This window comes from Tamandua tetradactyla, chromosome 7, assembly GCF_023851605.1.
Source record: "Tamandua tetradactyla isolate mTamTet1 chromosome 7, mTamTet1.pri, whole genome shotgun sequence".
Taxonomy (NCBI): domain Eukaryota; kingdom Metazoa; phylum Chordata; class Mammalia; order Pilosa; family Myrmecophagidae; genus Tamandua; species Tamandua tetradactyla.
This window is the reverse complement of record NC_135333.1, coordinates 149952037-149977996: the sequence shown is the minus strand read 5'-3', so window position 1 is coordinate 149977996 and position 25960 is coordinate 149952037. Positions and strand designations below refer to the sequence as shown.

The following is a 25960-nucleotide window of genomic DNA, read 5'->3' as shown; positions in this document are numbered from 1 at the left end:
GAATTTACTAGGATGGGGGATTGGAGGAAGAACAGTCAAGGTTGAGGAACTAAAAAAGAATATGGAAACATGGAAGTGCATGGAGAGTCAAAAGTATAGTGCTGCTTATACATTGAAGATGGATATAAGGAAATCATTTGAACTTGCCTGTTTGAGGGAAGTGGTTTTTATGTTATGGGAAACTTTGATTTTCTCTTTTAGAAAATGGAGACATATTTTCGGAGTAAGAGAACTTGCATTTATTGAATGTGTTCTGTGGGTCGGGTTTAGTCCTTGGCACTTTACACAGATGAGTAGTTCATTCAATCTTAAAAGACTTATTTGAAGGAGTTGCTATAGTACTATCTTGCATAGGATGGACCTGAGGCTCAGGGAAATGCAAACACTCGCCTAGAATTGTATTGCTAGTAATCTATGGGCCTAAACTGCAAAACTTGCTCTCTCCAGGTTAGCTAAGCAAATGCTGGTTGAGTACTGTTCCCTGTGCTGGGTGCTGGTGAGAAATAATCAATGTCTCATGGTCCCTACTCTCAAGGACAGTGTCTACCAGAGCTGTGTTCTTTCTGCTCTTCACCAGAGGCATGTAATGATGAAGTGACTCAGGCTGAAATCTGGAGGAGAATTTAGAGAGAGAAACTGGGGGATAATTTAAAATCCTGTCAAATTTTAAGAAATAAGAAGCAGGAGAGGGTGACAAAAGATGATAATTGAAGAATGAATATTAACCAGATTGGGTGGTTAATTGGATGTGGGCTGGGGGAAGAGGTGAAGACGAAAGATGTCCCCAGGCTATCTACTTTGGGTAGCTCCCTGACAGGTGGTAGTGGGAACTAGACATGACGGTTGAAAAAAATCTTTGGAGGTTAGAGCCAGTTGGAGCACTTAAAATAAGCCAGTTTTATTTTGTGGCACCATCTGAATAATCTTAGTACAAATCACTGGTGACAAATGCAAATAATATTCCGTAGGTGTGCGTTTAATTGGAAAAGTCATTTATATGCAGAGCCAGAGAAATATTGGAGAGTAAACCCTGAAATATCCTATAAATTTTCATTTCTTCCATCCTCCAAGAAGGCATCTGTGATGTTTAGTCTCTGCAATTAAATTAAATGGTATAGCTATTATTAATGTTTTATTATATGTGATGCACAGAAACATAAATGCCCATGCCATTTTACAATTCACAAGGAACACCTTTGACAGCTCCAGGCTCAGACAACTTCTGCCTAGATTTGTTATTTTTTCCCCTTTGTGCCTCACGTTAATTGTCTGGGCTTCTAAGATTCTAAAAGGTTAAATAATAAAGTGTAACCTTTGAGGCATTTGGTTGATTAATTTTAGTAATCCTTAATTATCTCCATGACACTACAGAAGCAATCATCTCTGTGAGATCAGCAGGGAACAATACTGAAGAAGGAAAAGAAGACTATTGTAACTAACAGATTCCTATGTGTAATTATTGCTGCATGATGCTCACTGCCATCATGGTAGAAGACGGGATGACTTAACGCTCTGCTTGATGGAGTAAGATGTTCCTTACTCCCCAGATCTTCGTAGAGACTAAAACCTGTTTCTAGGTTAAAATATTTCATAGACCCCTCCAGCTTTAGCCCTGCCCTCATCATGATAACAATTCACCTGCCATATAAATCAGTGGAGATTTGAGTCTTGACAGTATTGCAGAATGAGCAAGAATGACTTCGGTGACCTCCAACATACTCTTCCAAACCTTTCCCCTAACTTAGAGCTCCCCTACATTCCCTTCCTCATTCTGACCTTAGGCTGTTCAATGGACCCATCTTTTTTTATGAAATCACTTATCTTCCCCTCATGGGCACTGAAAATCCAGATTCTGCCAGGGCTTCTGATAAAAAAAAAGAAATTATTGAGGAAATACACCCTAGGCACTATGGTGCACTTTCAATCTGCAGCATCTTCCTGAGTCTTCCTGTAAGGTATCCTACTTGTCTCACTTTACCCTGAGGTATTTTCCAGGACTTTAAGTGCCCAAACCAGAAAAGCATGTCACCCTACGTGAGAACTGAGACACAAAAAGGAAGGGTCACTTTCTGAGGCTATTAATTGGTGGTTGGTCTGGGATTCAGGCCCAGACCCTCCTGACCCTAAGCTCCGGCCTTTCTGCTCTGCTAAGGGTTGCTTTCATGATCTTATTGAGTCACATTGAGTTTAGTGTCTAATATGTATTTGCATTTTGTAAAGGGGGCTGTGGTGATCATGGGGGAGGTAGTTTTTGGTGTTTCTCACCACCTCCACAACCCCTCCTTGTTATCAAACCAGACATGAAAGCAAATATTGAGAATTAGCAATCTCAGCACACCTGCTTCTGAATGTTTTCAAGAAGTTCTGCAACTGGGGAGTTTAGTGCCACAGAATGACTTGGCGTTGGTGAGTGTGGGTGGACGGAGCATGCATCTCCTGCTCACAGATCACATGGATCACGATTGGAAAGGGCTCCCTGCAATCTCAACTACCTGACTGAAACCTCCTTCAAAAATGAACAGAAGGATTTAGAGATCTCATTTTCTAAGCATATTTTCTGAGTCAGCTTGGTTCTATTTTCAAACCTTTAGTGCTCATAGCTGGATTCCTGAAAGTGGTGGTGGTGGTATGTTGTGCATGTGCGTGTATTTAACCTCCATCCCAACAACCCAACAACCATCAGAGGTTCTTTTTCCTTCTTTTGGTAACAGAACACCAAGGGTTGTGTGGAGTTACTATAACAGGCATTACAACTGAGGTGTGTAGCTGCATTTGACTTCCAATTTTAGTCTCCAGATCAGAAAAGTGGACTGAGATCAACCAAATGCTATATTTGTGAATATCGTGTTTCTGCCACTAATTTTTTAATCTAAAGCTTTTGTTCACTTTAGGTTTTCTGTCCCCTGGGTCTCCTGCTGATGCTGTACACTCTCTACTTTCAGGGCTCAAGTATTTTTATATTTATAACTATTCCCATAGGATAAAAATATATGTAATTATATACACTTTTTTTTCCTGTTAATCTCCTTGCTCTCTCATAGCATTTTATCTGATGATTTTCCTCTCAAGTTTGCCCAGCATTATATATGTTCCTATCAAGTGAATTTCTTGTTTTTCCTTCTTTAACAAAGTGTGACACTGTGGAAGGACAGAAGAGAACAGTTTTTCATGAATAAATAATGATGGTTTATAATTAGCACATCAATTGTATGTATGGAAATGATGCTTCTAAATTAGTTGAAGATGATTACAAGCAGTTGATTGACTTAAGTAGCTTTAAACATTCTTCCAACAAATACCATACACTACTCATTTATTTGGTAAACTTACCCTTCCTAGATAATATGAAGGAAGCTTCTACCTATTCCAAAGGCAAATTATATTTTGTTATCGCTGCTGCTGTTGCTTAAACATCTGAAGCCCTACAGGAAGAATATCACACTGTTAACTTCAACTTTTTTTTAACCTGCTTTAAGTGCCTGACACTCTTCCAAGTGCTTTGTATGTGTTAACGTTAATGCTTCTAACAACCTTATAATGTGGGTGCTCTGTGATGCCCATTTTACAGATGAGGAAACTGAAGCTCAGTGATGTTAAGTTCATAGAGCTGGTAAGTGTAGAAGCTTAAATTCAAACCCAGGCAGCAGTAGCTCATTAGCCACTATATATGGTTTATTCACCTACTAAGCATTTATGAACACATGATAGATGTGGGGCATCTTGGACAGTCTAGTAGGGACAGAATGATTGTAAGCTAGTACATTATAGTGCACTGAGGTAGGTATTAGTATTTAGGCAGGAACAAAGTCCAAGGGGAAACATTAGCATTTTGCTTCCAAAGCTTAAATGTGATATTTTAAAATATAATTACCTCTTTTCTTAGCCAATAGAGAATAAATGTAGGCAGAAAAATTAGAAGTTTTGAGAAAAGGGAAAGACAAAAGAATCAAAGTTTTTTGCTGAACATATCCTGTAGCTTGTCCAGAGATATTCCATTATTAATTAAAGGCCCAATAGATGTAGTTGCTTGCTGTGTTGTTTTGAATTCAATAAGCCAAACTAGTGATTATAGAGCTACCCCAAGGCAAAACTGAAAGATTTCTTTCACCTTTCTAACCCTCTTTCTTGGAGACATGCAGCAGAGAAACCCTTAAAATGACATTTACTACTTGAGTTAGTTGTAGTCTAGAGCACTATGCCCAAGCATTTATCTGTCAGTATCTTGCTGGCTGTAGCCAAGTTTTATAAACAGTCACATATTCCTAGGTTACATCTTTGCATATCTTAATCTGGCCAGTCTGGGAAGCAGCCCAGCCCCTATAGCAGCCTTAATTGATTCCCATGTGCAGGCAAATTTAAGAACCACTTTTCTAAAATTTCCCATGATAGAGACAACCACCAATCCTATATGTACTTTCTCTCTCCTGCCTTGTTCAGTCCATGGATTACCAGCTTAGAGCCTAATAGGTCCACCTATGCCATTATTACTTGGGGACATAGGACAAATTTCTTAATCTCACCATTACCTTCCTTATAGTTATTGTGGGGATTAGATATAATGCAATCAAAGCCCCTAACAGTGCCTTACATATATTAAGTGCTCAAAAATGATAAATGATTATCATGCATATATACATATATGTGTATGTATTAACACAGACACCGACATACACACCCACACACACATATATGTGCACACACTTAAAATATTTTCAAAACACTTTAATGGACTAAAAGCAAAACTGTCATAAGAACGAAAGGACTAATCACTGTTAACTTTGTGGAAAAGGAAAAGGTCTTGGTTTGACTACATTGGGCATTTTCAAAATTGAGAATTATAATCCATTAATAATGAGCCTTTCATGTAGCCTCATGTGGCTCCTTCACTGACCAACTCCTTTAGAGCTAGGAGGTGATAAACCTTGTCCTTCCATTGGTTCTTATCTCTTCATATCATACAAAAAATAGCATGCCATATGTTTAATTCCTAGGCTAGTTAATTTACAAAAGCCCCATGGGGTGGATTAAAGATACTCTAGAGGCATACAGTAGCAAATTTGAATAGGCAGAAAGAATCAGTGAACAGGAGGCAGGGACATTTGGAATTTCACAGATAGAAGAACAGATGTAGAAAGTAATGAAAAAAATTTGACAGGGTCTCAAAGACTTGAATGACAGAATGGAGCACACAAACATATGTGTAACAGGAGTCACAGAAGGATAAGAGAAGAGAAAAGGGCAGAAAAGAATATTTGAGGAAATAATGGCCCCAAATTTATCAACTTTATGAAAGGCATAAAGATGCATATCCAAGAAGCACAATGTACTACAAACAGAAAAATGCCTGCTGGGTCTAATCTGAGACACATTCTAATCAGCATCTCAAATGCAAAAGATAAAGAGAGAATCTTGAAAGTGCCAAGTGAAAAGCAATTCATCACATACAAGGGAGCTGTATTAAAACTAAGTATGGTTTCTCACCAGAAGCCTCGTAGGTGAGAAGGCGACGGTATGATATATTTAAGATACTGAAAGCAAGAAACTGCCAACCTAGAATTCTATATCTGACAAAATTCTCCTTCAAAAATTAGGGAAAGTGCAAAAATTTTCACCAATAAACAGAAACAGAGGTTTCAACAAAAGACCAGTCTTACAAGAGATATTAAACGAAGTTCCACAGGCTGAAATGAAAAGACAAGAGAGAAGGGACTGGAGGAGAGCATAGAAATGGAGATTATCAGTAAAGGTAACTAAAAGGGTAAAAAGAGAGAGAAAAATAAAAGCCAAAGGATAATAAGTACTGACTTTACAGCAATAATATTGAATGTTAATGGATTAAAATATCCACTCAAAGATTGGAGCCATAGGAAAAAATGGTTGGAATAAGTACTGACTTTTACAGTAATAACATTAACTGTTAATGGATTAACATCTCCAATTAAAAGACACAGATTGACAGAATGGATAAAAAATGTGTTATCTATTTATGTGCTGTCCACAAGAGACTCACCTTTAATCAAAGGACACTAATAGGTTGAAAGTGAAAGGTTGGGAAAAATATTCGACACAAACAGTAGTAACCAAAGAAGACTTGAATGTCTCCAGAAGCTGGAGTATTTATTCCACTAATATCAGACAGAATAAACTTTAAATGCAAAACTGTTATAAAATACAAAGAAGGACACTATATATTAATAAAGGGGACAATCCACCAGGAAGAAATAACAATGATAAATATTTCTGTGTCTAACCAGTATACCCCAAAATACTTGAGGCAAACACTGGCAAAACTGAAGAGAGAAATAGACATCTCTACAATAATAGTTGGAGACTTTTGTACACTACTCTCATCAATAGAACATTTAAACAAAAGATTAATAAGGAAACAAAGAATTGAAAAAATGATAAATGAGCAAAGCCAAGCATACATGTTCAGAATATTGCTCCCCAAAGCAGCAAGATACACATGTTCTGAAGTTCTCATGGGTCATTTACCAGGACAGACCACATGTTAGATCACAAAACAAGTCTCGATAACTTTACAAAGATTGAAATTGTGCAGAGCACTTTCTATGACCATAATTGAATGAAGCTGGAAATTGATAACAGGTGGAGAACTGGAAAATTCACCAGTATATGGAGATTAACACACTCTTAAACAATCAGTGAATCAAAGAAGAAATTGCAAGATAATTCAGTAAATATTTAGAGGTGAATGAAAATGAGAACACAACATATCAAAACTTATGTAATGCTGTGAAGGCTGTGTTGAGAGGGAAATTTGTAGCTTTAAATGTCTACATTTAAAAAGAAGAAAGAGCTAAAATCAATTACTTAACTGCACACCTGTGTGAACTAGAAAACGAACAGCAAACCAATCCCAAAACAAGCAGAAGGAAAGAGTAACAAAGACAAGGACTGAAATAATGACATTGAGAATTAAAAGCTGGGTATAATTAACTATAATTAATTATACCAAAAGTTGATTCTTTGAGAAGATCAATAAAATAGTTGAATACTTAGCTAAACTGAGAAAGAAAAAAAAAGAAGCTGCAAATAAATAAAATCAGAAATGATAGGGGGTACATTAGTACCGACCCCACAAAAATATAAAGAATTATAAAAGGACACTATGTACAACTCTATGCCAAGAAATAAGACATCTCAGATGAAATAGACAAATTCCTGGAAACAAACAACCTACGCTCACTTTGGAAGAATTAGAACACCTCGATAGACCAGTTGCAAAAAAAGAGATTGAAACAGTCATCAAAAACCTCTCAACAAAGAAAAACCCACAACAAGATGTCTTCACAGGTAAATTTTACCAATCATTCCAAGAAGAATTAATGCCAATCCTCCTTAAACTATTCCAAAAAATTGAAGAGGAGGAAACACTACCTAACTCATTCTATGAAGCCAGTATTACCTGTGCTGGTTTGAAATTGTTATGTACCCTAGAAAAGCCATGTTCTTCGAATTCAATCTTGTGGGTGCAGACCTATTGTGGGTGGGACCTTTTGAATAGGTGGTTTCCATGGAGATATGACTGACCCAATTATGGGGACTGAGATTTTTTGAGTAGATAGAGGTATGACTTGGCCTATTCAAGGTGAGTCTTAATCAGCTTGTCGGAGTCCTTTTAGAGAGCTGAGTCAGAGACCTGAGAAAGTTCAGATGCTTGAAGACAGAAGAAGCTGGAACCAGTAACTGAAAGCCATAAAATCTGGGAGCAAAAGGCCAGCAGTTGTCACCATGTGCCTTCCCATGTGACAGAGAAACTCCGGACATGATTGGCCTTTCTTGAGTGAAAGTATCCTCTTGCTGATGCCTTAATTTGGACATTTTCACAACCTTAGAATTGTAACTTGTATCTTAATAAATCCCCTTTATAAAAACCAGTCCCATTCCAGCAGCTTTAGCAAACTGAAACATCACCCTAATACCAAAGACAAATAAACGCTATGGGAAAAGAAAGTTACAGTTTAATCTCTCTGATGAATACAGATGCAAAAATTCTCAACAAACTACTTGCAAATTGAATCTGACAGCTTATTAAAAGAATTATGCACCATGATAAAATGGGTATTATCACATGTATGCAAGGTGGTTCAACACAAGAAAGTCAGTTAATGTAATATACCACCTTAACAAATTGAAGGAGAAAAAACACGTGATCATCATGATTGACACAGAAAAGGCATTTGAAAAAATCCAGCATCCTTTCTTGATAAAGACACTTCAAAAGATAGGAATAGAAGGAAAGTTTATCAACATGATAAAGGGCATAAATGAAAAACCCACAGCTAACATTGTACTCAATGGTGAAAGACTGAAAGCTTTCCCTCTAATATCTGAAACAAGAGAAGGATGCCCACTATCACCATTGCCATTCAATGTTGTGCTAGATGGTCTAGCTAGACAGTTAGGCAAGAAAAAGAAATAAAATGTATGTATCCAGGTTGGTAAGGAAGAACTAAGCTTTTTGCTATTTGCAGGTGACATGTTCTTATATAAAGTTTAAAAATATCTATAACAAAACTACTAGAGCTAATAACTGAGTTTCAGCAAAATGGCAGCATACAAGACCAATAGCCAAAAAATCAGTATTGTTTCTATACTAGTAATGAGCCATCCGAGGAAGAAATCAAGAATAAAGGGGAATTTATTAAGTTGCAATTTTACAGTCTAAGGCCATGAAAATGTCCAAATTAAGGCCCCAGCGAGAGGTTACCTTTACTCAAGAAAAGCAAATGAAGTTTAGGATTTCTCTCTCAGCTGGAAGGACATAGGCAATGTCTGCTAGCTTTCTCTTCTCTTGTTTCATGAAACTCATCCTGGGGGCATTTTCCTTCTTTATCTCCAGAGATCTCTGGCTGGGTGGGGTCTGTTGGCTCTGGTAGGTCTAAAGCTTTTTCCAAAATGATTCCTTCTTAAAGGGCTCGAGTAAGCAACCCCACCTTGAATGGATGGAGACATCTGCATGGAAACCATCTAATCAAAAGTTACCACTCGCAATTGGGTGGGTCATATCTCCATGGAAACAATAAAAAAGATTCCACCCAGCAATAATGAATGAGGATTAAAGAACTTGACTTTAATGGAGTACACAACAGAGTCAAACTAACACAACCTGTACACAGAAAACTACAGAACATTGCTAAAGGAAATCAAAGACAACTTAAATAAATGGAAGGATTTTCCATGTTCACAAATTATAAGACAAATGTCAATTCTACCCAAAATGATTTACAGATTCAACACAATCCCAATCAAAATTCCAACAATCTACTTTGCAGAAATGGAAAAACCATTCATCAAATTTATTTAGAAGGGTACAGTGCCCCAAATAGCCAAAAACATCTTGAAAAAGTAGAAAGAAGTTGAAGGATTCACACTTCCTGACTTTAAAGCATATTGCAAAGCTCCCTTGGTGAAAATAGCATGAAACTAGCATAAAGATAGATATATTATCCAATGAAATTGAATTGAGAATTCAGAAATAGACTCTCACATCTATGGCCAGTGGATTTTTGACAAGGCAACAAGTCCACTCAACTGGGAGAAAATGGTCTCTTCAACAAATGGTGCTGGAAGAACTGGTTATCCATATCCAAAAGAATGAAAGAGGACCCTATCTCACCCTTATACAAAATAACTCAAAATGGATCAAAGACACAAATATGAGAACCAGAACCATAAAACTCAAGCAAATGTAGGGAAGCCTTTTCAATATCTTGTGGTAGGCAGTGATTTCTTGAACTTTACACCAAAGCACACACAAAGTAAAAATAGATAAATGGGACTTCCTCAAAATTAAAAATTTTTGTGTATCAAAGGACTTTGTCAAGAAAGTGAAAAGGCAACTTACTCAATGGGCAAAACTATTTGGAAACCACATGTATGCTAAGGGTTTAATATCCAGAATATATAAAGAAATCCTACAATTCAGTAATAAAAAGACAAATAACCAAGTCAAAAAATGGGCAGAAGATTTGAATAGACATTTTTCCAAAGAAGAAAAACAAAGAGCTAAAAGCACATGAAAATATGCTCAACGTTCTAGCAACTAGGGAAATGCAAATCAAAACTATAATGAGATACTATTGTACATACACGGGAATGGCTATTAAAGAAACAGAAAACTACAAGTGTTGCAGAGGATGTGGAGAAATAAAAACATTCCTTCAGTGCTGTTGGGAATCTAAAATGATGCAACTGCTATGGACGATAGTTTGGCAGATCTTCAGAAAACTTAGTACAGAATTGTCATATGATCCAGCAAAACCATGACTAGGTATATACCTATATACCCAGAAGAACTGAAAGCAGGGATTCAAACAGATATGTGCACACCAATGTTCATAGCAGCATTATTCACAATTGCCCAAAGATGGAAGCAACACAAGAGTCCATGAGCCCATGAGTAGATAAACAAAATGTGGTATATATGTATGATGAAATATTGTTCAGCTGTAAAAAGTAATGAAGTCTTGATGCATGTGACAACATGGGTGAAACTTGAGAACATTATTCTGAGTGAAATAAGCCAGATAAAGACAACTATTGTATGATCAAACTGATATGAACTAATTATAGTAAGAAAACTCACAGAGTTAGAATCTAGAAAATAGATACCAGGAAGTAGAACAAAGGTAGAGAATGGGGAACTAATGCTTAATTTTTGCAGAATTTCTATTTAGGTTGATTGTAAATGTTTGGAATTGGAGATTGTTGATAGTAGCACATTAATGTGAGTATAATTAACAATGCTGGATTGCATGTATAACAGTGCTGAATGTGAAAGGGGAAGTTCTAGGTCATGTATGTCACTAGAAGGAAAGGTAGAGGATAAAAACAGACTGTATAATACAATGAATCCTGTTGTGGATGATGACTGGGGTTAATGGTACAAATATAACAATGTTCTCTCATGAACTATGACACATGTTACAGGGTGTTGTGTGGTCTACGGAAAAAATATACCCAATGCAAACTATGGACTATAGTTAACGGTAATATTTTAATATTCTTTCATCAGTTGCAACAAGGAAACCACACCAATGCTAAATATCAACAATAGGGGAATAAGGAGAGTGTTTTTTTTTTCTTTTTTGGAGTAATGAAAATGTTCTAAAATTTATTGTGGTGATGACTGCATAACTCTGTAATTATACTGACAGCCATTGATTGTACTTATTGGATGCACTGTATAAAGTGTGAAAGTAGCTCAATGAAACTGCTTTAAAAAGATACAAGGAGATTAAAAAAAAAAGATTGTTTCTACAGGCCTTCATAGGGATGATATTCTACATCTCTGAGTTGTTTAATTTCAAGTATCATAGCCTGACACATCTGATATTTACTCCCTGATAACATCGTTTGGCCCTTAATCCCACAGGAATTACTGATGACTCATAGGTAATGTATGAAGCTGGCTCTATATATGCATAAAATAATTGAGAGGTATCATCAACTCTTGGTTATTCACTGAAGTGTTTAAACAACTTCCCTATCAGCAGACTAGATCAGGATTGAATCCTTCTAATCTCTACAGAGAAAGGCCTGCATAAGGTCCTGGATATGGACCATTTGGCAACCGATGTTTCACAAATAACAGGATTCCTTTCCCGGAACAGGAAGCTTTTCCATGCCGGGTCTGGCCCATGTCAAAATTTAACAATCAGTTTATCTATTGCCGAGGAGAAAGTACCCTGTGATGAGCAAACTCGTGTATGCAGTGCTATCCGAAGTTTCCCTCTTTAGAGAGGAATCTTAAAGAAACTTGAGTTTATGAAGAAATAGCCGTTTTGAAATTGCACCATGTGTGGAAACAGAAAAACTACTGAAAGATCAGAATGCAGTCATGTTTAAAAGTTAGTTCATTTGCTAGCTAGCCACTGGATGATTTGCTAAACTTCATCAAATCAAACTAATTTAGGGCTTGCTAGAGTTTACTATTCCATGAGATTACTTATGAAATAAGTGTAAGGTTGGCTCTAGATATGCGTAAAGTAACTGGACTATTTCCCACCTTTCTGAATTAAAATAAATTCCTTTATATTTTAACATTTTTGAAGATCATGCTCTTATATTTTTATATCATTTTGGTAGTTTGTTAGCTTGTATTTATGAATATAGGAAATGGCAATGAAATTTCAAACGCTCCTCTTATTAATTTCTATGTGTATTTTTGAAAAACTTAACAGGAGATAAGAAGAAATATTTTCAGGATGGGAATAACTCTTTTTCCTAGTGAATTTTAATTTCATTTCGGTGAATGTTCATGGCCAGCCTAGGCAGAACTGGGGTAGAAAAAGGTTTTCCATAGGGTTTTTTCTCTTTCAGATCTACACTGCTCTTTGCTGTAAACATATCCTGAGTTCCTAGTGTCCCTATGCCTTTTTCTCCATCTGTGACCTTCTTAATAAATCCAACTTTAACTAGTTGTCTTGTTGGGAAGCTTATTAATTCATGATAATTATTTTCCCAAAATTGCAATGTGGTTCAACAAAACTCTTAAAGCAAGAGGATGAAACTCTAAAATACAGAATTTGAGGTTTTGAATGGCGGAAGGCAGTTCACTTTGGCATTGAAAGTCTTCCTGTGTCTTCTCAAATCACATAAGGGGCACACTATAATTCTATGTGGAGAGCTGGTACTGCGAGTTTTCAGTGATTCCTTAAACTAAGCTAACTGTTAGAATATAATTTTGGGATCAGACAGCTTATATATACAGCTTTGATAAAAATAGCTTACCTGTTTACACATAACCTTTTAAATTTCCAAATATGGTTTCAAATATTTAGCTAGAAATAAGGTAAGAGTGTGGATACTTCCATTAAAAGTGTGAATCAGACTGTGCCAATAGCAGGAACAGGGGATAAGCCTTCAGAGTTCAAGCAATACTTACTAACGAATATTTGCACATCAACATGTATATCCTGAGAAGATATTTTGCCCTCCTTTTACATGTGGGAAGGTACCACAGTGATAAGGTAGTCTGTTTATTTGTTCTTACTTTAAAAAGGAAAGGAAGCAATGGGGAAACTGCTTTATTCTTATCATAAAGCTCTAATGTGAGTCTAAAAGCACTCCAGAGATAAATAATAGAGCAAGGAGCCAAAGGAAAGCATTCAGAAAGTAGGCAAAAGCCAGTGGAAAAGAGGGCATTCAGAACAATTGTTAAAATGATATTTAAGATGCTTTTCTGAGAACAATTTTAAAAGTAAAATTGAGTGCATGAAATAATACATTCTACAAACACACTTAGATTTCTTCAAATTTCTCTCTAAATTTTACCTCGTAGTTTCTATTACATTGTTTAATTATGTGATTCATCCTACTTTAATAAATCATACCCTGATGGGGGAAGACAAAGCAGCAGGATCAAACAGGGGACCTGTTGAGTCTAGTGAGTCTGAGAGAGAAACTGAGTCCTCATCTAAACCAGACATAAAACATCAAGGTCAAAACCCAGGATTCAAAGACCATGGAGTCTGTTTTCTAGAAATTGCTAACTGTGCTGCGGAGAGGAGAGTTAAGTGGAAGAAAGTGACCTTGAACACTGACTATTAGGTCTGCGTGTGCAGGCAGCTAGCTGTCTTTCTCCCAACTCTTCACCCCTACGGTGGGTACCTGATGGTCCCATATATTGGAACCACGGCCCTCCTGCAGCAACTCTGAAATGCAGGCATAGTGCCTAAAAAGGGATAATGGGATGCTAAAGATCTGGCCTAGATTTTCCAACTCTATTAAATGAAAGCAAATAGAACAAAGGCCAAAAAGAAGTCCAGAGACCAGGGTGGGCCACGGTGGCTCAGCAGGCAAGAATGCTTGCCTGCCATGCTAGAGGACCCAGGTTTGATTCCTGGTGCCTGCCCATGTAAAAAACAAACAAACAAACAAAAGTCCAGAGACCAGTCATCTGGCCTAGAAAACTGGTAAACCAGTGTAATTGAAACATATAAACACATTAAGTTTTAGTATTAGAAAGAAATTAGAGAAGGGTCTGGGCAACCACATCATCAAGTTTTCCTTTAAAGGAAAATTCCGTACATTAACCAAATCATCTTGGGACAATTTATTACAAGCCCGGTGAAAATAGGATTTACAGTAGATAAAATTGTCAAAGTGTCCCCTTGTCTTTTATGTTCTCCCAAAGAACTTAGAGGAATGTAGCTAGTAGAATGAATACTTAATAAACATCTGTCAAGTGACAGTCAGTGATTGAATGAATAATTAAATGAATGGATTAATCAATGAACGGAACAAGCCTATTTTCCCAGGCTTCAGCCACAGATAAAAACGCAGTCTGCCCAAAGGCTATTTATAACCCCCTGCTCTCTATTTAACTCAGACTTGCTGAAGGAGTGGTTATATAAGCTGCTTGCAGGGCTCACCACTGCCATTTCTAAAACCTTCCAATCTGCCCTGTACAAATGACTGAAGCTGTATTTTCACGGGCCACCGATGACTACGTCATTGAGAATTCAAAGCTTTTTTCCCTTAAATTCACAAATACCTTTTTGAAGCATTTAAAAGAGTTGAGCACATCTCTTAAGTCTCCTAATCTCTGTAATTGTAGTAATTATGAATCTCAAGATATAATGATACGTGCTTGAAACGTAACATTTTCTGTAAATCAACTTAATATCCCTTGAGTCTACCTTCTGCTAGGGTTGTAAAAATTTAATCTGAATCAGTTTGAGATTTCTCTCTTGCCCAAGTGATATATCTATTTCCGGGTCGCTTACAAAGTCTCAAGGCATTGCGGGAGTTGGTAGAGGTGGGTCCTCGTCAGTGATCATTCTACGTTCCTAATGGTTTCCTCTGAGATGTCAGTGACTACGAATTGCCTTAAGGGTAATCCATGAAGGTCACTTCTTAGTTATCCCTTGTTCATGTGATTCAGACCGCTCAGGTCCTAGTGGTCTTCTCTGCCACTTCTGTGCCACTCTAAGGTGTACTGGCTGTCCTGAAGTCTGTAGTTATCGCATCACATGGCTGCTTTACCTCTGCATTGACAGACTTTACCCAGAAAGCAAGACAAAAAGGCACTGGCACTTTGAAACTACAAAACAGAGGTTCTATCAGCTGCCTGGGGGATCAGCTGAGAAAGGCAGGACTCATTGCCTCCCTTTCTCAGGGTCCTCTGATGCCTGCTCACAACTTTCTTTCCATCTGATCCTCCCTTATTACAATCAAGAGAACCATTAGAAGGTCTAGGAGAAGCAGCAGTTCTGTGCTTATCTATACTAAATGCTGTTTCCCCAATTAATGAATGATACTATGATGTTCAAAAGCATATTTTGAAACTCAAAAGCCAAAACTTGATTTGTTCTTTTTTTACCTTCTGTTATACCATACCTACCCTATAGGTATGCATTCATATTTAACTATATCCTTAGGAAATTTCTCTGATAGGAAAATGATTGAATTGTAAAGAGTTTACTCAAAGTATATAACAATAGTGCCTCCCTAAATTTGATCTGCATACGAGATTTCCATGTCCTTATACCAATGAGAAAAGACTTATTTTAAAAATTACATGTGGAATATTTTGTGTTTCTCTTTATTTCTTTGATTACTAAGGAGCACAAACACCTTTTCATAGGTTTATTGGCTATTCATATGCATTTTTTACTTTGTCCATGTAGTTACTAGCCCATTTTGCTCTTGAACTTTATTTTATTGACTTAGAAGAGCTCCTATATGAAGAATATTAACAAGCTGGCTTGTCACCTATTGAAAATATTTTTTCTGATTTGTTCTTTGCCCTTTAATTTTATTTATGGTATGTGAAATCTAGAAACTTGCAATTTATAAATCTGACTTTGAGGTTTTTTTTCCTTTAACATTAACTTAAGAATTGCCTTTCCATTGCAAAATGATGAATATTCATTTGTATATTATTTTAGTTGTTTTATGGCTTTATAGTTATATTTAAAATTTTAATCAATCTGTTATATTTATCATGAGATTGGGATTTACATTGCTTTGCTATTTAGTTATTATTTATTCCAGCATTTAATGATTTTTTTTTTCCCTTTTGTCTAAGACTTCACCTTTTTCTTATACTGAAGTTTAACATATGATGGCTCTGATTCTGGTCGCGCTGTGATATTCCATCACTTCCTTCAGCAATAACACACCATTATAATCATTGTAATTTCTTAATTTTCTTTAAATATCTGATAGTAAAAGCCTCCCCCACCCTTATTACTATTCTAAGAAGTTTTTCAAATTTCTCTTGACTAGTGCATTTATATTTTTAGGTAAATTTTAGAAATCCCTTCCTAAAAGTTCCTACTTTTTTTTTTCTATCGTAATTGTTTTTCACCCTCCTAACTTGAGCTCCCAAATAGTCTATTCTGTACTGTACTACAGCCAAACTTTCTTATGGTTCAGTTATAAATAATAATAATACTTAAAAACAATTTGTCAGACACTCTGCCTATGTCTGTCGCCATAATTATATTATCCTTCTCCACTCAGAAATGGTCCATGTCTCCCTGTTGACATAAAGAACTTATATATTCTTGAAGCTGGAATTAAAGAAACTTCATGACATACCTAACCCACTTCTCTAGTGTTATGCCAACATTGCTCCAGGCTTGAGCACAATTGCTCCACTTGCAGCTCACTTCACACATCTCTCAGGTTTCTGCTGCTGTGTTTTTGTTACTTTAACCAGGAATGATTTGCTTACCTTCATCTGTGTGTGTAGAAATGTTGTTAATTCATCAAAATCCTTCCAGAGTCCATCCCATTCACTGCATTTTAGTTGCCATATGAACTCCAGACATGTATTTCTGAATCTTCATCTCATGATATAGATTAGAGATGATGCATTAGGATTAATGAATAATAATGTAAACATACGTCTGATTATAGTATATTGCCAAATGTAGTTTATTTGGGGGCTAAGTCTCCTTAGCAGGAAGTTTAAGATAAATCTGCCTCAAACCAAATTTGACTTTGAAACCAAGGGTTTGCAAAAATATTTGTCTTGTTTGGAGATACTTATAGAAGATACATGACAAGATAAAAAATATGGTATTAATGTCAACTGATTATTTTCAATCCAAAATAATTTCTGGAAATTCTGCCAATGATTTACTGGGCATATGGATCAATTGACCTTCAAAGTTATTACTTACTAGGGCTGCCAGATAAATTGTAGGACACTCAGTTAAGTTTGCATTCCAAACAAGTAATGAGTAGGATTCTATTTTGTATAAGTATATCCCATGTATCATTTCTAACATACTTACTCTAAAGAGCAGTATTCATTATTTGAAGTTCAAAATTACTGGGCATCCGATATTTTTATTTGCTACCTCTGCCAATCTTAACACTTAGGGCACTCAGTCCATTCATATACTTTAAATACTTAGACTAAGATGAAATGCATATATTGTTTGTTTGAAATCTTTTAGAGGCACCGAGCTACAGGTATATTTGTCTCAAAAGGCCCTAAAGGTTTGATTTTCAAGGGATAAGGAGAGTTTGCCTTTTGACCATCCATTGGCTACTTATTCCTCCACTATTGGAAGGCACGGATGAGAAAGAATCATGAACTTCAAATCAAATCGGTTAACTGGGGATAAAGATAATACTCAAGAAATTTTTGCAAAATGGAGATTCAGGTTTGAATAAATTTGCAAAGCACCTCCCAGAAAACATAAGCAGAGACTACCCAGAGCGTTCAGTTTGTCATGCCTTCTTGAAATTTTAATCTCTGATATTTTAATATGTTAGTATCTTCAGTTTTGTCCCTTGAGGAAAAAAATAATGAAGCTGTCCACTTTAAGAAACGTCTTTCATATCATCAATTGTCTTTACAGAATGTGGAAGGAGAACACCATGAGAAGGCTGTGGAACTACTCAAGGCTGCTAAAGACAGCGTCAAGCTGGTGGTCCGATATACGCCAAAAGTTTTGGAAGAAATGGAGGCCCGCTTTGAGAAGCTTCGGACAGCCCGGCGCAGGCAGCAGCAGCAATTGTTAATTCAGCAGCAGCAGCAGCAGCAACAACAACAAACACAGCAAAATCATATGTCATAGGTGAGAAATGTCTTATTCTATTCAAGGAAATGGGTTTTCTTTATATAGCTTCTTAGACAACTGAGGCAAAATCACTAGATTAGAGAATCCAAAAAAGCCAATGAAACAAAACCAATGATCTGAGAAACTGTAAACAAAATAGTCGCTTCTTTTCTGTGTCATTCAGCCATAGTCTCCTCAACTAGAAGATACTTTGGAAAACGATATACTCTGGAAGGACAGGTACAGATTAAACAATGCCATTATAGAAATTAGAGAAAATCATTTCCTGTGCAAGCCCAGATCATCAGGTGTACAGCTGGGTGAGAAGAGTGTGGAATGGATCCAAGCCCCGACTCATGCCCTAGCTGGCTTGACTTTGCACAGATTTTTAAGCAAAGTAGTGGTAGGATCTGTTTTCTCTTTTAAAAAGATGATCCTGGCTAGTGAAGGGAGAATGGATTACCACAAGGTAAGGGTGGAAGTAGAGACCATTTATGAGGCCATTACATTGTAGTCCAGGGAAGAGATAATGGTAGCTTGGACTAGGATGGTGTAGCTGAGATGGAATATGTCCATGAATATGGATGGATACGGAAAAAGTGACTTGTTGTCGTTTGTTATCCATTCCAAATTTCATATACCTTTAAGAATCCATTCTAAGCATCCAGTAATCTTCAGTCAAACATTGGCATTCTTTCAGCTACCTCTGTTTTTCTTTCTGTCCTCAATAATACTGATTTGTACCAATAGTCTTAAATGGTTTTCCACTCTGGCCAATACCAAAACTGTTCAGAAGTGTTCTGGAAGAAATATGTAGCCATTCAGACTTCTGAAGTTTTACTAAAATCTTCTGATATTGTTCTCATTCAATCATTTCTGTAGGTATACAGCTTGGCCATAAGTATTTGTCAGGCCATGTACTCAATTCCATTTCTCTGTTACATCAGTCTTTATTAAATCTTTTCGGCATTGCTTATTGCCACATCACCAGGGCCGAACATTTTTAAATAAAAGGTATTTCCAAAGTATGTTTTTTCTTACTTGGGTTATGGTGGTGTTCTAGTTAAGCGAACATTGAATGTATATTTATGTCTGCCAAGGTAGCACTCATAATATACTATCACTGCTCTTGTGAACAGGTACCATTTCAAATACAAGCAAAATACAACAAAGTCATGTTATTCATGGATTTTATGATGAATTGAGTCAAAGAGACCTACATTAGCTCTTGTTCAAAGTTTAATTAATTACATTTTTAAGGATTAAATGAAATTTGTTACACTTGCTAACATGCTACGGTATCTTCTGAAAGAGATTTGAAGCCAATTTGACCTATTTACTTGGAACAGATCTCTGATTTTTTTTTTTTTTGAGAGTTTAACCAGTCAAGAACAGGCTAGATAAATCAAAATACTTTTCAGATACTGTCTTTTTGTTTATGAAATGAAATATATGTCTGTTCTTTAAAATTGAGCTTTTAAAAATCTGAGCTGGTATAAGTCATGAAGTAACTAGCGGTGAGAAATAGTGGTTGATAAAATTGTGCCTACTTTTAATTTTAACTCTCCTGAAGTAAACCATATTTGTCTTTTTTCTTTTTTTTTTTTGGTATAACTGAATGTTTGCTGGTCTGAAATAATGGATTGCATTTCTTAACATGTAAAAAATATGATCACTATACACTTATATGATAGAAATCTATCTCTATTCTGTAGAGAATACAAATAATGGGGTTTTTCCATGCTATCCTCACTTTTATGAAAAAGGATGATCCACTCATTCAGCTTGAAACATCTTAGTTCTAAAGTGTGTCTTCGTGCATATCCAGACCCCATCCAGATTCACAAAGAAGAGAAGGAGGAAAGAAGAGAGACATCTCTTGTGATATCAGCATTTTTAGGAAGTCATGACCAAAATCTTATTTAGGTTCCTTGACCTCTTCCTCAGAACTAGGGTGGAAGATTCATTACATTGAAAATTGAGACTGCTCTTAGATTTGTCAAGTAGCTGGGGTTTGCCAGTAGCCTCACACACTTCCTTTTGCCTCCTCCTCTTCAGATCCTCTCTTCCTTTATTGTGTCCGCAACTGAGTGTTCTGTATCTTCCACTGCCACTACTACAGCCACAGTGGTGCTGAGCTGATCTAGGGAACCAGTACCAGAATTGTCATCACAGTCAATGAAAGGACCAGGTCCCAGAGGATGTATCTGATAAAATAGAATCCAAGGAACCCAGAGTTACCAAGTAGAGAAGTAGGCTAAAAATAATATAATGATGTTTAAACTTTTGCGTTAGTCAGGGTTCTCTAGAGAAATAGAGCCGACAGAGTTATCTGTAAATATGAGATTTATAAAGGCGTCTCACACATCTTTGTGAAATGGAAAAGCCCAAAATCCATAGGGCAGTCTGTAAAGCTGGAGGTTCTGATGAAGGTTCTGGATGAACTCCACAGGTGAAGCTTGCTGGCTGAAGAAGCAATGAGAATCTCTCTTCTTGTATAAAAGAAGATTATCTTGTTGTGGGAGCCATACCTTAGTTGATTGCAGGTATAACCAGCCACAGATGCAATCAACTGACTGATGATTTAGTATACCAGCCTTCCAGTTTATCAACCAGCCACGAAATATACTTGCAGCAATGGCCAAGCCAGTGCTTGCCTGACCAGACAACTGGGCATAATCACTTGGCCAAGTTGACACCAGAACCTAACCATCACAGTCCACCTTTTGTCAACCTGGCAGCTATACACATTACCTTGAAACATGCTTAATTTCCAAACAGAACCCTATAACAGATGTATGTTTTGCTTAACAATACTCAACTGCCCTGCATTCAACCAGAAACGTACTGCATCTCTCCAGAATAGGGTGCAAGTCCTCAGGTAACATTCACTCTTATACTTGATCTCCTATGAATTAAATATTATAACATGAGCAATTCAACTTATGTCATGTGATAAGAAGAAAACAAGGTATTTGCTTATGTACAAATACAAGCATACTCATAACAAAACAGGGAGGAAATATTCATACAATCACAGCCCTTGTTTCTATAACTGGTCACGTGTTTGTAGTTCATATTTATCAGTACCTTCTTTTATTACCCATTCCATGTTCCCTTTCCCCTCCACAAGCACTTCAGCTGGCCATGGTTCTTTACCAGGTGAGGTGAACCAGACCTTCATTCTGAAGTTTCTGGGCCATTGGTGGTCCTGCCTGGATTGGGTTGTTGCAGTTTTCCAAGGACTTTGTTCATAGGGCATGGCAGTGCTAAGAGAGACACCTTAGGGGATCTCCCGTATTCCAGGAAAACTCTTCTTTGCCTCCATTGTGTAGTTGCAGTCCTATTTCCCCTTGATAGTCAGAATTAATCACCCCAGACAGAATAGTAATCCCCTTTAGTGCCTGTTCATTCAGTGGCATGAGAAGCCCAAAGTGTCCAGGTGGCAGTTTTAATTTCCAGTTCAATGAAATCATTGTTGTGTCTACTGGTAGGAGCACTCCTCTTTTGGAACTAAGACCTGTAGACCAGCAGAGCTTAAGGTTTCAGGGAAAGAAAGCAAAAATGTTCCTAGTGGATCATAAGGGGTGGTATGAGTGGTGCCACTCCCATTTCCATCCCTTCGATCCTGGACCTGTGAATCCTGGCTATTGGAGAAACAGCACCATACAGTGGTGCTGACTTAGAGCCTACACAGCCTTCTGGAGAACACTGCCCCAGCCCTGCAAGGTGTTGCCACCTAGTTGGCACCATAATTGAGTGTTCTGAAGACCATTCCACTATTATATCAACCCAGCTGCCTCTGGATGATGGGGAACATGGTAAGACCAGAGAATTCCATTAGCATGCACCCATTCCTACACTTCATTTGCTGTGAAGTGGGTTACTTGATCAAAAGCAATGCTGTATGGAATACCATGACAGTGGATAAGGCATTCCATAAGTTCATGGATGGTAGTTTTTGTGGAAGCACTGTGTGCAGGAAATGCAAACCCTTATCCAGAGTATGTGTCTCTTCCTGTTAGAACAAATTGCAGCCCTGAAGTAGTCCAATGTAATCAACCTGCCATCACGTTGATCACCTCAGGGAATGATGCCATATCAGGAACTGAGTGTGGGTCTCTGCTGCTGGCAGGTTGGGCACTCAGCAGTGACTGTAGCCAGGTTGACCTTGATGAATGGAAGTCCATGTTTCTGAGCCCATGCATAACTTACATCACTGCCACCATATCCACTTTGTTCATGAGCCCACTGGGCAATGGCAGAAGTGGCTGAAGACAAGAAAATTCAGACCTGGTTTACAAATGGCTCTACATGATATGCAGGGGCCACACAAAAGTGGACAGCTGCAGTACTACAACCCCATTCTGGGATGTCCTTAAAGGACAGTGGTGAGGGAGAATTCTCCCAGTGGGTGGAACTTCAAGCAGAGCACCTGGTTGTTCATTTTGCTTGGAAAGAGAACTGGCCAGAGGTGCGTTTGTGTACTGATTCATGGGCTGTTGCTAATAGTTTGGCTGAATCATCAGGGACTTAGAAGGAACATGATTAGAAAATTGGTGACAAACAGGTACGTGGATAGACCTTTCTGAGCAGGCAAAGAGCATGAAGATATTTGTGTCCCAAGTGAATGCTCACCAAACGGTGACTTCAGCAGAGGAAGGTTTTAATAATGAACTGGATAAGATGACACGTTCTGTGGATTTAAGTCATTCTCTTTCCTCAGCCACAGATGCAGTCAAATGGCTGATTATTTAATACACCACCCTTCTGATTTATCAACCAGTCATGAAATGTCCTTGCAGCAATGGTCAGGCCAGTGCTTGTCTGACCAGACAACTGGGCATAATCACTTGTCCAAGTTGACACCAGAATCTAACTATCACACCTTTCTCAGGCATTAATATGTGCCAAGAACTTTTTAAGTAATTTAATCTTTAAATAACTTAATCTTTGCAATAACCCTATCAGGGTTAGATACTACTTTTAATCTCATTTTAATGACAGGAAACTGTGACATACAGGAACTAAGGTTTCTATTAAGCATTTCACAAATATTTATTGATAGGGCCTGGATTCAGACCCAGAAAAATGAGCTTCAGAGTCTCGTGCTCTTAAGCACTGTGCTATACTGTCTCTGTGTTCAATGGAACCTGTCCTGACATGTCTTTAATTCACCCTGTAGAAGCATTTCACATGAGCTTTATGGGATTCAGCCCTGATCATTGAAAGTTTTGTGTAAATCTCCTCCTACCTAGAGTTGGCGTTATCCAACTAACCCTCACCACATACTGCCAAAACAGTACCCCACACTTCAAAGTACTTTGTCATCATGGTTGTATTAATTTCCTATTACTGCTAAAACAAATTATCACAAAGTTAGTGACTTAAACCAATGCAAAATTATTATCTTATAGTTCACTGGACTCCAAGAAAGAATCCATTTCCTTGCAGTTACCAATTTATTGAGGTTATCCAGCACTCCTTGTCCCATGACTCTCTTTCTCCATCTTTAAACTCAACAATGGGCAGTCAAGATATTTCACATCACATCACTCTGTCCTCTGCTTCCATCATCACTTCTCCTTCTCTACTCTCTTATTTGCCTCTTCCACTTTTAAGGACCTTTGTGATTACCTTGGACCCACCAAGATAATTTAGGATATTCTCCCTAGTTTAAGGCCAGATGATTAATAACCTTAATTCCCCTTTGCTGTGTAAGGTGACTCATTCACAGGTTCTGGGATTAGGCTTGGATAATGTTGAGGATCCATTATTCTGTCAAGCACAAAGGGTTATCTAAGAGCAAGGCAATTTGTTGACCAAAACTGATGCTAATACAGAAAAGAGGCTTTGTTTAAATCATAAATAATCTCTAACCTATTGAATTATAAATCATGGGACTGAGGGAAATAATGAGAACTTTTGGTGCAGGTGATTCTTCCCAGTGGGTCTTTTAGTGCCCACGGTTTGGATACCCATTGTTCTCTCAGTTTGGCATATCCCACAGGCCTACTTCAGTTCTGAACAGATGAAGAGGTCTAAGACTCTTACCAAAACTCATCTGTCCCAAGTTCCATTCCCTAGATATATTCAGTTAAACAATATGTTGATTAATTAAGAACTCAGTCTCTAGAGCTGTTGCTTAAATGTCAAGTGATCTTATGCAAGTTACTCAACCTAAGCCTCAGTAAACTGATCAGTTGGAGAGATTAAATAAGAAAAGGTATGCAAAACTCTTCGCAAAATACATGGCAATCGACACTAATTAGCACTAATGTATTCCATGCATTTTAGCTGGTAGTAGTACTAGTGCTAAAGCAGTTGAAGTGTTAATGGCATACTGTGCTTTTATGGAATATCTTGTCAGTTGTCTCCTAGAGAAATGCAAAACTTATTGGTTTTCAGGTCCACACTATAAGTTCCAGGGATTCTGCAGAGGTGCCTTAGGCACTGCTGTAGAAGGCATGGCATCTTGGAAAGTTTTGGTGCAACTTAAACAAATTGCTGTCCTCCCTACCACACAACTTCCACTCAATTTTGTTAAAATCTCCTTTGTTTACTGTACTCTGCATTCACCGAAATAAAAATATTATTAGTGTTAAAAGCCAAGATTGAAAACCACTATTCTCCTTGAAAGAAATGACTCCAGTTATGGGAGGGGGGAGGTGAGTGTTTGGAGAGGCTGCTCCCCCAAATCTGACCAGATGGGCAGCTGCCTACTCTTATTCCACTCAGTGTCAGGCTAACCTAGTGGGAGGGGAGATGAGACTAATGTCTGCTTCACAGCAGGGTTATTGGTGCTTACAGCCTATCAGAGAGAGGTGTCATAGGCTTGTTCCTCTACAGAAGCATTTCTAAATGCCCTAAGAGTCATAATATAAAGGTTATCTATTTTTTACCATCATGAAGAACAATTGTCATCTGGAAATGGGAGGAAGAAACAGTTTGCATTTGAAATGTTTCCAAACTGGTGCTCTTTACTTCATTTTAGGAAAGAAACTGTGGCTTTTCCATCCTTATTAGGTAATCACTTCCATTGTAAACATCAAACGATTTTTTTTTCATTTGTGGAAAGATCGCGCATGAATGATAGAGCCCAAAATATTCCGTGCTATTCTCAAATAGCACGGAATCTTTTGATATTTTTAGCATATTGAGTTGACAGATGAATATTAATGACTGGTATCTCTTCATTTCTTTCCGCTTTCAGGCCCTTGAGGAAAAGCTACTAGCTCACTTCTGATGGTCACCAATTTGAAACCGTGCTTCAGAACCCCAGCACACAGTAAACAGAAAAGACCACACCGATAATTATACCTGTCAAGAAGCTGTGAACATGTGGTGTATAAATTCTTTACCAAGGCAAATCCGACACCTCCTTTCTCCGGGCCTGAGCCCCCACTGCTCACAGGCTCTTTCCACCCACAACCCTTCCATTGGCTGCAGTGGGAGAGGTTTCACTGGTCTGTAGACTGACCCAGTCTAAGCATAAAGTCCGCGACTTTGGAGTGAACCATCAGGGCCAGAATTAAGTGAATCTTTGGCCCATAGCTTTTCCAGAGATTTAACAAACCCCTTATTAGGCTATAGTTCAAACTGCATCAGTTCAAGGTTGTTGCCATTAAAAGAAGCCTCCACATGGCCCCTCCACCCGACCTGTTCCACTTCCATGTTGCCGAGTTGTCTGAACTGGAATTCCGGTTAACTTCAAATTCAACATTATTCCCCTCTTGAAAATGGCCAGTTATCATACTATATTTATACTCGATTCAGATTCTAGAAGCAATTGGCTTTTTATTTTGGTGTTTCCATGAATTTTATTATGCACTTATAGATTGGGGCAATTTTAGCTCAACTTTTAGTTAGAAGCAAGGGTAGAGAACTCTAGAGCTGTATTTTTTTAATTT

General features: G+C 37.6%; 1 protein-coding gene across 2 annotated transcripts in view; it reads left to right on the top strand.

The window, feature by feature from the left end:
* Positions 1-25388, top strand: part of LIN7A (lin-7 cell polarity scaffold A) — a 144870-nt gene extending 119482 nt beyond the window's left edge. For both annotated transcript variants that reach the window (XM_077111524.1, XM_077111525.1), the window contains 2 exons: positions 17850-18068; positions 25264-25388. In XM_077111524.1, coding sequence (XP_076967639.1) covers positions 17850-18068 — 219 coding nt within the window. In that variant the 3' untranslated portion in view covers positions 25264-25388. The remainder of the gene's footprint in view (positions 1-17849; positions 18069-25263) is intronic.
* Positions 25389-25960: the final 572 nt, after the last annotated feature.